The 13,656-nt window shown below is 45.4% G+C and overlaps 2 protein-coding genes across 3 annotated transcripts in view; both read right to left on the minus strand.

Annotated features, from left to right (window-relative positions):
- Positions 1-13,656, minus strand: part of LOC310705094 (uncharacterized protein) — a gene marked incomplete at its 5' end in the record, with an annotated part of 105,973 nt that overhangs the window by 55,776 nt on the left and 36,541 nt on the right. The gene's annotated exons all lie outside the window — the stretch shown is intronic.
- Positions 4,841-13,577, minus strand: LOC310705168 (uncharacterized protein). 2 transcript variants are annotated; one of them, XM_083499702.1, is made up of 3 exons: positions 13,425-13,577; positions 6,801-6,901; positions 4,841-6,578 (listed from the first exon to the last, which is right to left on the minus strand). In XM_083499702.1, exons 1-3 carry the CDS (start codon positions 13,456-13,458, stop codon positions 5,223-5,225), a joined length of 1,491 nt encoding a protein of 496 aa, XP_083355828.1. In that variant the 5' UTR covers positions 13,459-13,577; the 3' UTR covers positions 4,841-5,222. The 2 variants fall into 2 exon arrangements, with proteins under 2 accessions (XP_083355828.1, XP_083355827.1); XM_083499701.1 differs by having other exon boundaries at positions 4,841-6,901; positions 13,425-13,572.

Raw genomic sequence — 13,656 nt, forward strand, 5'->3', positions numbered from 1 at the left:
CTAAGTAGGGAAGCATCAAAGCCCAGTGTGAGTGCTTGGCACGGTATCAAGCGGGTACTGCGCTACCTGCAGCATACCAAAGACTTCTGTCTTAAGCTGCCAGCTGAAGGTGAGGCGAAGCTCACATGCTATGCGGACAGTGACTGGGCGAATTTGCAGGACCGCAAGTCTGTGTCTGGGTTGGTGATAAAGTTTGGGAAGTCACTAATTGGGTGGAAGTCCCGGAAGCAAAGTCTCATTGCGCTGTCTTCTACTGAGGCTGAATTCAGTGCACTGTCAGATTTGTGCCGGGAACTAGAGTTCTATAGATGCTTGGTGCAAGAGATCTATGGAGATTGTAGCTTGCCCATCACGGTTTGGGAAGACAATCAACCTTGTTTGAAATTGGTTGAATCTGCGCAATTTAAGGCCAGAACCAAACATCTGGACATACGTTTCCAAAATGTGTGTCAGTGTTCAGTCAGGTTTGATACGGCTGAAGTATTGTGCCAGTCACAATAACTTGGCCGATGGCTTTACCAAACCTTTAAGCTTCCAGCGTCATGGGGAGTTTTGTGGTGGTTTGGAGTTGGGGGTAAGTTCTGTACATACTTTCCCCACAGTAGCGCAGGACGAGAGGGGGTGTGAAGGGAACCTGAGCTTACAGGGTTAAACAGCTCAGAGTGTACGCCCTGCCTACTGTTGGGAGGGGGGAGACTCTGCGTCATTTCCGAGTCTCTCAAGTCTTTGTTCTGACTCTACTTTCGCTTTTGAGGAGAGTGGACGTGTTTTCACGATGCTGTTCGACAATGGATAGTCTGCTGTAAATAAAACTGCTTTTAGCTGCTAAGATCCTGAGTGGACTTTATTTAAGCACACTGAAGCAAGCACTGGAGTTTTTTGAAGCTTTCTCTTACCGCTGCTGATCTCTGCGTTTTGCTCAGAGCATCGGAATGTGGCCTTTGAAGTCCGAGGCCTGGCCAGGAGCTGCACAGCCGAAGCGGGCTGGACGCCAAGATTTATCTGAGCAATAAATCAATCACCTTTAACACAATCATGCAGTCGTAGGGCCGGTGGGGAGGCAGCTTGTCCGCTTCCTTCTCACAGAAGACCTCCAAAAACGCCTTGTACTTGTTGGGTACCGCTTGCACCATGCCTAGGTGTAGCTGTGGTTCATCCTCTTGTCCCTCCTCTTCCTGGCTGGTCCGGATGCAGTGTTCTGCGCAGTAGGAGGAGCAGAAGGTTAATTGCCGCTGGTACCACGCTAATGCCGGGCTGTGCCTATCCAGCCAACTCATGTCCAACACTATGGCCGTGTCCGACAGGTGGGTGACGTTGAAGCTGATGACTTCGCGGTGATTTCCAATTTGCATTACCATAGGCGGTGTTTGCTGTACCACCTGTCCTCCCAGTAGCTCTCTGCCATCGACCGTGACGTTTAGGGGCATCGTGGCTGGTAGGAGCGCTATGCGATGTTGCCTGATGAAGTCCACTCCTACAAAGTCTGCATTACTACCAGAGTCAATGGTAATAGGGACTTCCAGGGTGAGTCCATTGGGCAGCTGGAGCGTTGCGGTGAGTTGCACCACTGGTTTGGGTGGGAGGGGGTCTGTGGGCTGCAAAATCTCTGGGGACTGCTTCACTGACTCGCCTGGCTGGGCCCCAGTGCCTCTGCCTCCAACCAGGCTTCGTCGTTTCCCTGCAGCTGTTCCCCCTGCTGAACTGCTCCCTTTACTGTTGCTGAGGCTGCAGTGTGCCTCTGGATCCTCTGGGGACACTCTTTGGCCATGTGCTGTGCACTGTCGCAGATATAACACTTCCTGCTCCCTCTAGGAGCCTTCGCCTTGACTGCTCCTGGTGTTTGGGTTCTGGTCGCTGTCTGAGCCCTGGCACCACCTATCTCCATCGGCTCTTCTCCCCCCCCCCCAGTGGAGGCGTGGATTGCGCGCGCCCTGTCTCTCTGGGTAGGAAGGGAGTTGTTCTGGATGGTGTGCGTGCCATACGTCCCTCATCCCTGCTCCAAGGGCGTTCTTCCAGGCGCACCCCTATCGCCAGCGCTCTCTGGACGACTTCTGTGGTGCTGTTAGGTCTCTCCCCCCTCGCCAGTTCATCTTTCACGGCCCCATTTAGTCCCTCCCAGAACAGATCCCTTACGGCAGTGGAGTCCTTCTCCCAGCCCAGCACATTTACTAACGCAAAAAAGCGGGAGTGATATTGTCTCACCGTGGCTTTGCCCTGCTTCAGCCCGTGCATCTCCCTCCTGCCCACATCCACATCTACCGTTGATTTAAAACAATCGTCCATAGCCTTGATAAATGCTGTTGAATCTTGGAGGGCGGGATCATTTTCGCGCCATAAATTGCGCAGCCACGATTTTGCTTCCCCATGCAGATGAGTTATTATGAAGCCTACTTTCTCCTCCTCATCTCTAAAATCTTTCTGAAGCAAATTGAGCGCGAAAACTATGTCTGTTCTGAAGTTAGGATACTGCTGCAGGTTCCCGTCGAAGTGGGCTACGATGCTGCCCCCCCTCTTCCCGAGGCCAACTCCCTCCGGCTTGGGTCCCGGCAGCCCCTCTTTGCCCAAACGTTCCCACCTGGTTTGCAGATCCCGGCAGAGCGCTACTGCTTATTCTTCTCTCTTTCTGGATGCTGTTACTTCTGCGTAAAGCCTTGTGACTGCTTCTTGCAGTTCTGTCACTTTCTCCTCTGTAGTCATCTTTGCCTATCTTCGTGAGCTCGCAGAACACCGAGTTTTGCCCCTTGCTGCGCCAACTCACGCTGCGAGGGTTCAATTCTATAATTTAGGGGATGGAGCTTACTGTCAGAGCTGCCCGAGGTCCCAGCTCACAAAGGACCAACGCCGGTTCGTTGTTATATACAAAAGTCTTTATTGAAGTTCAGTTTCGCTTTCACAGCCGCAGCGCGCAGCTCTACGTCTGAAACTCTAGACCGCTGAAGCTCTGTCTGAATCTCCTCCCCCCAGACACCAGTTTAAGACTCTGGCCTTGCTCCACCTCTTCCTTTGCTCTTTCCTCCTCTGGTTCCGCCTGTCCGCTGGGGTCTTGCCCTTCCTAGACTCTTCTGACGCTGAGTCCCCTGAGTCTTCCCCCTGCCTCCGGCGGGCTTTAGGACCTGGTTCCCAATCCGGGTTTTCTGCTGTCCCACACGCCTGTACATTCGAACTTGGCGCGCGCGCCCAGCCGGCAACCTTCCTCCTGACTGTTACACTGCTCCTGTCACTGCTTCCCCCTTCGGGGGGGCTAGCTGGACCTGACCTCCCCTCCGTTCCCCCACTCTCCGATAGAGGCGTGGTCAGTCCTGACTCATCTTCTCTCCCTGCTGGAGGAGACGCTGGCCCTGACACATGGGACTCTTCCCCCCCACTACGCTCTGGTGGGGAAGCTGGTCCTGATCTCCCGCTGCTGCTTTGGGAGTCCCCGCTGGCCCCTTGTTTCTGGTGCGTCCCCCCTGGGACTCCCCTTGCCCTGACCATCGGCGCCTCCTTCTGGGAATCTTCCGATTCGCTGGAGAAGCTCATGGAATCTCTCGGGTCACTGTCATACTCCCCTACGCTGCCCTCAGATTCTTCCCCTTCACTCTCCATTTCCTTCCTCCCCTGTGCCTCTGTTCCTGAGCCCCTGACAGCAGGTGATACAACCTTGATGGCAGAAAGTGAGGAGGAATTAAAGAACCTTTTATTGAGGGTGAAAGAGGAGAGCGCAAAATATGGTTTGAAGCTCAACATAAAAAAAACTGAAGATCATGGCCACTGGCAAATAGAAGGGGAAGAAATGGAGGCAGTGAGAGATTTTACTTTCTTGGGCTCCATGATCACTGCAGAGCTTAAAAGCAGAGACATCACCTTGCCAACAAAGGTCTGAATAGTTAAAGCTATGGTTTTCCCAGAGGTGATGTATGGAAGTGAGAGCTGGACCATAAAGAATGCTGATTGCCGAAGAATTGATGCTTTTGAATTATGGTGCTGGAGGAGACTCTTGAGAGTCCCATGGACTGCAAGAAGATCAAACCTCTCCATTCTGAAGGAAATCAGCCCTGAGTGCTCACTGGAAGGACAGATCCTGAAGCTGAGGCTCCAATACTTTGGCGACCTCATAAGAAGAGGAGACTCCCTGGAAAAGACCCTGATGTTGGGAAAGATGGAGGGCACAAGGAGAGGGGGACGACACAGGACGAGATGGTGGGACAGTGTTCTCGAAGCTACCAGCATGAGTCTGACCAAACTGTGGGAGGCGGTGGAAGACAGAAGTGCCTGGCGTGCTCTGGTCCAGGGGGTCACGAAGAGTCGGACACGACTAAACTACTAAACAACAACAACATTCCTGCCCTTGATCTGATTCTGCCTTCTGCCACATTGGCCTATGCTCCCCATTTGGTGTCGTCTGCAAATGTGATGAGCATCCCCTTCAGTTCCTTCATCCAACTCATTCATAAAGACGATGAATGACAACGGGCCCAGGATTGAACCCTACAGCACCCCTCTTGTCACTTCTCCCAGGGTGTTGAGGAACCATGAAGGAGTCCTCTTTGGGTTCGGTCAGTCAAATCCACCTAACAGTTTCCTCATTCAGCCCACATTTTACCAGCTTTCTCACAGAAAGATCACGGGGGACTTTCTCAAAAGCCTTACTGAAATCAAGATGCACTATTTCCACAGCTGTCCCCTGACCAACAAAGTTTGTAACTCCATCCAAAAAAAGGGGAGGAGAGATTTCTCTGGCTTGACTTGTTTTTGAGAAAGCCATGCTTTCATCCTGTATGTTTATGTTGGGAAATCTTCAGATGAAAGGCACATAAATATTAAAAATGATAATAAATAAGGATATTGACAAGCTGAAACGTGCAAAGGAAGGTGATTTATGTATTTATTTAATTTGTATACCACCCGAAACAGTGGTGCCAACTTGAATAAAATATTGGTGGGGGGCCAGGTAAGGCCTGCCTTGCACAATCAATCACATGATGCATAAAGGGCATTGGAATGGCGATGCCTATCAACTGGGGGGGTGGCCCCCTCAAATATACTATTGGGGGGCAAAACCCCCTTGGCCTCTAAAAGTTGACTACTGTTCCCACATGTCACAGGACGGTTACAACATAAAAAGACAATATAAAAAAAAACATAATATACATCTGTAACCCCCCACACTACCACATTTTAAAAGGGCATTAGATGTCAATAAGCCAAAGGCCTGGTTAACAAGGTGCAGATTTGCCTGGCTCCTAAAGCTTTTTAATGGTTTTTCCAACCTTGGCATGAATTCTCTGATGGGATGTGAGACTGAAGCTCTTCCTGAAGCTCTTTCCACATTCCACACACTGATAGGGTTTCTCCCCTGTATGAATTCTCTGATGCCTAGTGAGATGGCCTCCCTGACTAAAGCTCTTTCCACATTCCACGCACTGATGGGGTTTCTCCCCTGTATGAATTCTCTGATGCTTAGTGAGAGAGGAGTTATGACTGAAGCCCTTTCCACATTCCATGCACTGAAAGGGTTTCTCCCTTGTATGAATTCTTTGATGGGAAGTGAGATGGGAGCTCCTACTGAAACCCTTTCCACATTCCACACAGTGATAGGGTTTCTCTCCTGTATGAATTCTCTGGTGCTTAGTGAGATAGGAGCCCATACTGAAGCTCTTTCCACATTCAAAGCACTGATAGGATTTCTCTCCTGTATGAATTTTCTGATGCTTAGTGAGATCAGAGCTGTCCCTGAAGCTCTTTCCACATTCAAAGCACTGGTAGGGTTTTTCCCCTGTATGAATTCTCTGATGCTTAGTGAGATCTGAGCTCTTCCTGAAGCTCTTTCCACATTCAACACACTGATAGGGTTTCTCCCCTGTATGAATTCTTCGATGGGAAGTGAGACGGGAGCCCATACTGAAGCTCTTTCCACATTCCACACACTGATAGGGTTTCTCTCCTGTATGAATTCTTCGATGGGAAGTGAGAGAGGAGCTCTGCCTGAAGCTGTTTCCACATTCCATGCACTGATAGGGTTTCTCCCCTGTATGAATTCTCTGATGCTTAGTGAGATCTGAGCTCTTCCTGAAGCTCTTTCCACATTCCATGCACTGATAGGGTTTCTCCCCTGTATGAATTCTCTGGTGCTTAGTGAGATCTGAGCTCTTCCTGAAGCTCTTTCCACATTCCATGCACTGATAGGGTTTCTCCCCTGTATGAATTCTCTGATGCTTAGTGAGAGAGGAGCCCTGACTGAAGCTCTTTCCACATTCCACACACTGATAGGGTTTCTCTCCTGTATGAATTCTTCGATGGGAAGTGAGAGAGAAGCTCTGACTGAAGCTCTTTCCACATTCCACACACTGATAGGGTTTCTCTCCTGTATGAATTCTTCGATGGGAAGTGAGAGAGAAGCTCAGACTGAAGCTCTTTCCACATTCCATGCACTGATAGGGTTTCTCTCCTGTATGAATTCTTCGATGGGAAGTGAGAGTGGAGATCTGCCTGAACCTCTTTCCACATTCCACACACTGATAGGGTTTCTCCCCTGTATGAATTCTTTGATGGGAAGTGAGAGAGGAGCTCTTACTGAAGCTCTTTCCACATTCCACACACTGACAGGGTTTCTCCCCTGTATGAATTCTTTGATGGTAAGTGAGATCAGAGCTCTCCCTGAAGCACTTTCCACATTCAAAGCATGGATAGGGTTTCTCCCCTTCATGAAATTTCTGATGGGAAGTGAGATTGAAGTTCTTCCTGAAGCTCTTTCCACATTCCACACACTGATAGGGTTTCTTTCCAATGAGAATTCTTTGTTGGGAAGTGGAATGGGAGCTCTGACTGCAGCTCTCTCCATACTCCAAATTTTTGCATGGCTTCTCCTCTCTGGGGTTTTTGTCATGTTCATCCTTGTTCTTGTTTTCCAATTCATCAAAATCTGCAATGGAGACAAAAAGGGATTAGAGCCTCAGAAACAAATCAAGAAGAACTGAAGGGAGTTGGGTCTTTGTTCATTGCCTTTGTTGGTTGTCATTAACCAACATTTTTATTAATATATTCTAATGGATTGTTGAATGTTGATTTGTTTGATATACAGTAGTGACCAAAATTGTGGAAGCCTTTTGGGGAAAAAGTGTATTTCAGATATTTGATGGCTCGTAACACGACTTCGTTTAGAGTAATACCACAAAATTATGTATCAATGGAAAGATAATTTAATGAAGAATGTAATTATCTGTATTCTATCAAATGTCATAGCGGAATAACCAGAAAAAGGAAGCACAACTTGCTTAGCTTGACTTTTGTTAGTGTGTTATGTTACATTGTGGAAACTTGATGTAAAATTTACAGATTGTACATTATTAAGAGAGAATTACATGAAAATGATGTGTAGATGGTATATCACACCAGTGAAAATGGCAAAGATGTTTAAGAAAGAAAATAAGAGATGCTGGAGAAGTCAAGAAAAGGAAGGAACATTTTATCATATGTGGTAGGAATGCAAATGCATTAAAAAATATTGGGAAATGATATATAATGAACTGAAAAGAATGTTTAAAATGAGCTTTGGTAAACAGCCTGAAGCCTTTCTGTTAGGTATCTCAAATCAAGAGCTGCCAAAAGAAAAATGGACATTATTTATGTATACTTTAACAGTGGCAAGAATCTTGACTGCACAAAATTGGAAGATGGAATACCATCAAAAGAACAATGGTAAGAAAAACTGATGGATTATGCAGAATTGGCTAAGCTAACAGAGAAACTACAAGAGAAGGACAAAAAGGATTTTAAAAGTTTGGGAACCATTTACAGGTTCCAGTAGTAGATAGGTAGCCGTGTTGGTCTGCCATAGTCAAAATAAAAAAATTCCTTCCAGTAGCACCTTAAAGACCAACTAAGTTAGTTCTTGGTATGAGCTTTCGTGTGCATGCACACTTCTTCAGATATCTGAAGAAGTGTGCATGCACACGAAAGCTCATACCAAGAACTAACTTAGTTGGTCTTTAAGGTGCTACTGGAAGGAATTTTTTTACATTTACAGGTTATTTGCAGAAACAGCAACTGGCAGGGCCTGAATAAACTTTATTATAGTAACAGAAAAATTAGAGAAATGATAGGGGAATTTACTTTTATCTAAAGCAGGACACAATACATAAAACTAAATAACTCAGTAGAAGGGGAGTTGAGGGAAGTCCGGAGGACAGGAGGGAGAACAATTGTATATAACATGATGATTGAGATATTTTTATTTGTTATAAAATTCAATAAATATTCATTTTAAAAAAGAAAAAAGAAGAAGATTGAGGAAAACTTAACCAAAGCTGGCCTTTCTATATTTGTGAAGAGGTATAAGGAGAGTCCCATGGACTGCAAGAAGATCCAACCTCTCCATTCCGAAGGAAATCAGCCCTGAGTGCTCACTGGAAGGACAGATCTTGAAGCTGAGGCTCCAAGACTTTGGCCACCTCAAGAGAAGAGAAGACTCCCTGGAAAAGACCCTGATGTTGGGAAAGATGGAGGGCACAAGGAGAAGGGGACGACAGAGAACGAAATGGTGAGACAGTGTTCTCGAAGCTACCAGCATGAGTTTGACCAAACTGCGGGAGGCAGTGGAAAGACAGGAGGGCCAGGCGTGCTCTGGTCCAGGGGGTCACGAAGAGGCGGACACAACTAAACGACTAAAGAACAAGATAAGGAGACTCAGTCACTACAAAATAATAATAATAATAATAATAATAAATTTTATTTATATCCCGCCCTCCCCAGCCGAAGCCGGGCTCAGGGCGGCTAACAACAATAAAACAGTATAAAAGTATAACATAAACAACACTCTAAAATCATTCATTGTAAAATTAATTAATTCAGGCCACTGGCAACCATTGGGCCAGAGCTCCGCGAAGATTGCCGAGGGAGGGAGTCAGGCTGTGCCCTGGCCAAAGGCCTGGCGGAACAACTCTGTCTTGCAGGCCCTGCGGAAAGATGTCAAGTCCCGCAGGGCCCTGGTCTCTTGTGACAGAGTGTTCCACCAGATCGGAGCCACAGCCGAAAAAGCCCTGGCTCTAGACTGGTAAAGGCAGGAAAAGGTGCACAACAGCAAGTGATGATCGAAGAATGGAGAGGCTGTGTCTGCATGACAGAAGGAAATCATCTGGGTGTTTACAAGATGACATGGGGCAATGGAAGGTGAAGTTGAGTGCAAGGACTGGTCTAAATGCTAGAATTCCAAGGGAAAAGCCATTATCTCTCAGGCCAAGGTTGGAAAGATTAAACATGGGCTAAAACCCACGGTAACTGGACAGCGGAAGAATGGGACAGTATTATTTGGAGTGATGAGACCCAAATCTCCTTGCTTGGTAGTGAGGGCATGAAATACGCGAGGAGGAGAATGGGAGATTTACATCCTACTTGCATTACACCGACCATGAAACACCCAGATAGTGTGATGATCTGGGGTTGTATGACAGCAAAAGGTGTGGGCAGAATTTGTGTCATTAATGGGAACGTCAATGCCCCCAAATACATAAATCAAATACTTGAGCCTGAACTGAAGTGTTCTGAATGTGAAATCCTATTCCACTGCTGGAATGGCCTGGGAATAGGCCAAGCGAAAATATTGGGAGCCGACTAAAGAAACTTGTTAGTCAGAAGCAACCCAGCAAGAAAGCCCAATTAATAGAGGCAATAATTCAGACTTGGTTTCACATTATTTATTTATTTATTTTAAATGATATTTATTGAGAATTTTAAAGTTACAAAGGGGAAAAAAGAAGGAAAAAATAAGAAAAAGAGAAAGAAAAAGAAGAGTAGATAAAAGTAACAATTAAACAATACAAATCAATAAAAACCAAAATAAGAAAAAACAAAACACACAATGCAACACAATCAAAAAACAAAAATATACAACAAATTTAAAAACAAATCCAATATTCCCAAATCCTTAATTTTCATTAACTTATTTCATCGACCTCCTCACACCTCCCTTTTTTGTATTCTAGTTGTTAATTATCTCAGCAAATCCTTTCCATCTTTCACAATATTCTGTCATTAAATTACCTTAATCTATTTTAACCTTATCTTACCATAAAAAACCTTAAAACTTAAAGCTTAAATCTTATTTATACCTAATTCTTTTAACCATAACATATTCTTACATAATTCTTTTTAACATTTCTGCTAAAGCCAATTAATTTCATTCCAACATTTTTCTAATACTCATTAATTTTGCGATACTTTTCTAAATAAATTTTTAAAACTTTCTTTCAATCTTCATCCATCGTCCCTTCTCCTGGTCTCGGGTTTTGTCAGTCCTTTCTATCCCATCCATCTAGTCCATCAACCTGGTGACCTTATATCCGAGGCTCTTAAGCCTTTTCCATGTCCCTTCCGTAGGTCTTCTTCATGTTTATACTTTACTTTGTCTTCTTCTCCTTTCACTCTGGGTGACTCCAACTTGACAATATTTTTGTCCCTTCTCAACAAGTCAGCCCCTTTTCCATAGTCAACAATGAAATCCATGTAGTATTTAAAGGCATGTTTCAAGGCCCCTCCAAAGTTAGGGGCCCCCACAACTCCGAGCTCCCCCCGGCCTAAAGCCAGACTTGAAAAATCAAAACATCTCTGCATAGGGGGGGGTCTATCCAGCCCCCCATCTCCAAGCCAAACAGAACTCCATCTCTCCAAGTCTGACTCTTTCCAGGTTCATTCATCAAGTCCAACGACTCATGTTCCTGCTGGGCCACAGCTCCCTCCATCTCTGCCACCCGAGGTCCAGCAACAGCCTCCTCCCTCATCTCATCTGTCAAAGCACATTCCTGGATTAATTCCTGAGTGGGTTCTATATAGGTACCCACTGCCTGTCCAAAATTTCCTATCGCAACTGTCATCAAATCCATTTTCACATGCAACTGTTCCAATAAAGCACTTGTCTTGCAAAAGGCAAGCACCAGAGCTTCGGAGCACATTCTTGTTCAAGGTCGAAGTCTGGTCGCACGATCTTTAATCTCTACAGCTGCAAAGCTCCCCAGTTCGGCTTTAATAACAGTTTCACGAGCTCCCTCTAGGGGAAACAGTTTCTATTTGTATCCATCTTTTAGTAACAAAGTTTTCCTTTTTCAGATATTTTGTCAAAATTTTGTTCCTTTTAGAAGCAAAAGGAAACAATGGAATCAATATTTTTCTGTTCTTTTAACTATCTGTCAAAGACGTTTGTCCATAGTCAATGAGCTTCTCCAAAACGTCTGTCTTGACACCCCGCTCCCAGGTTCAAGACGGTGGAAAATTTCCTTTCTTTACTCTCTCTTCTGCAGGTTTGAACAGTCTAAAAAAAGGTTCCCCCCTCTTCTCCTGCTTCCAAGGGGGGGTTCAGTAATTTTAAATGATGAAAATTTAGTCCTTTACAAACGACTTTCTGAACTCTAGCTTGCCGTGTCTTTGCTTCAATCTATCTACAAAAGCGGAAGGCGGACTTCCTGTTTAGACCTTCCCGCTTTCGGTGCCTAATTAAGAAATTTCACAGTCCAATTTTCCGTTCTACTCACGGGCAGTTGTTTGAAATCCAATTGTCCACAGGAAAAAAGTCAGCGCTCTCCGGCAACAGCAATGTGGCTTCACTCCGTAAAAGAAGCAGTAGATTCAAAGCACCGCGCCACTCACCCCACGTCACTCCGGATCCCCAAAACCGGGTTTCCCTGCGAGTGCCAGCCGAATCCTACGTCCACAGGCTTCTCCCGCCTGTGGTTTTTGATGGGTCTCCGCCTCGCCGTGGCGGTTCAGACCCTGTTTTCTACGGAGCGGATTCCTCCCAATCGGAGGAAATCCGCCATTGCCAGAGGCGCCAACCCAGAAGTCCTCTGGGTTTCACATTATTACAGCTGCAGAACTAAAAAACTTGCTTCACTTCATGGGAAGGTGTTGTAAGGCCAGAATTAAAGCTGAATGTTACCAAAGTCAGTATTAATTGACATGGTGAGAATATCTATATATCTCCTTTTTTCTATGTGTTTCACATTTCTTATTAATGACTGCTGTTCTAATAAATACTCCTTCATAAAAGTTATTGCATTGCAATTTTCATTAAATTATCTTTCCTATGGTATCACTCCCACCAAAATTGGTGTTATGAGCCATCAAACTTTGGAAACACACTTTTAAATAAGTTTCCATGATTTTAGCCACTAGTATAAGTTGTTCATTTAAAGTTAATGTACTTTTTATATGGGATCAGATTGTTGTTATTAATGTTTCATGTTTATATCTGTGTTGGCTGGGTGCAACCCAATCAGATGGTCCAGGGATAAATAAAAATTATTACTATTACTATTATTATTATTATTGTAGGGATCAGATGGGATTACCATGAGGAATTATAAAATATACATCAAGCCATTGTGTCCACGATGAAAGCATTGTGTTGACTGTAAATATGCTACTTTTGAGCAAATAAAGGGATATTAGGACAGAAGAAACGTGTGGGACTTGTTCACTGCTCTTTCCACACACATCGTCGAGTAATTCTGCTAATTGCTTTACGGCCGCCTGAAAGCCACACTGCGTAAACAGAAGCTACAGAGGCTCCCAGGGGAAGCGTGGCTGGGCGCCAAACAATAAAGCAATAAATCTACCTAACAAACGGCCTGGGCCGGGACTGCGGAGATCGGACGGACAAGCACAGAGAGACACGCACCCTTTCCAGAGTCTTGCTGGTTCAAGCCTCTGTGTGTATTCTTATTAATCAGAGTTCAATCCTTCCTTTACTTTGCGAACGCAACAATTATCACTGATTCTACTACCTGAGGTTCAATCATCCTGACTTTTCTCTGGGACGGATTTTGTTTGGCCCAGTCTTGGCATTCCCTCCATCGCCAATGTCAGGCGTCTCTTTGGTCAACCCAAGACTGACAGCAGCAAAAACAAAAACAGAAAGAGCCAGTGTGGTGTAGTGGTTAGGAGCGGTAGTCTCATAATCTGGTGAACCGGGTTCGTGTCTCCGCTCCTCCACCTGCAGCTGCTGGGTGACCTTGGATTAGTCACATTTCTCTGAAGTTTCTCAGCCCCACTCACCTCACAGAGTGTTTGTTGTGGGGGAGGAAGGGAAAGGAGAATGTTAGCCGCTTTGAGACTCCTTCGGGTAGTGATAAAGCGGGATATCAAATCCAAAATCTTCTTCTTCTTCTTCAGAAAACCTGACAGAAGCTACTTATCTTTCCTAACAACTCTGAAGCTGACATTTAAGATGCCTGGGCAGTTCAGACCAGCCCAACCGTGGTATAAAAAGGCAGAACTGGAGGAAGATGGTTCACAGAAAAAACTGGAATTTGCTGTTCAAGGTTTATTGTGGGGGTGTTAGGTTCCCAGGTGTTGTATTGGGCGCTGTTGAGCTCTGTGAAAATGTATGAGGTTTGTCACATAGAGGTGTTTTTTGAATTTCCATTCTGATAGGATGATCCCACAGGGAGCCTTACCAAGAGAGGCCACGATCCCACGATTCTCCTCCATGACGTCCTTATGCAGAGCTCTCTGGTCAGGATCCAGCAATGCCCACTCCTCGTCCGTGAAATGAAGAGAAACATCTTCAAAGCACACTGGACCCTAAAAAAAAAGGGAAATGTCCTCCTCTGAGACAGGATCAATATGATGTGCTACACAATGCTCTGTTATAACAGATTGAGGTCGAATCCTGACAAGACAGAAAGT

The sequence above is a fragment of the Podarcis liolepis genome, assembly GCF_965112155.1.
Source record: "Podarcis liolepis genome assembly, chromosome: 4".
NCBI classification, from domain to species: Eukaryota; Metazoa; Chordata; class Lepidosauria; order Squamata; family Lacertidae; genus Podarcis; species Podarcis liolepis.

Excerpts from the sequence above, each read along its gene's own strand:
- LOC310705168 (XM_083499701.1), bottom strand. The coding sequence starts at position 13,458 with ATGGAGGAGAATCGTGGGATCGTGGCCTCTCTTG. Across the intron at positions 6,902-13,424 it reads TGGGATCGTGGCCTCTCTTG|ATTTTGATGAATTGGAAAAC; the intron begins GTAAGGCTCCCT and ends TCTCCATTGCAG.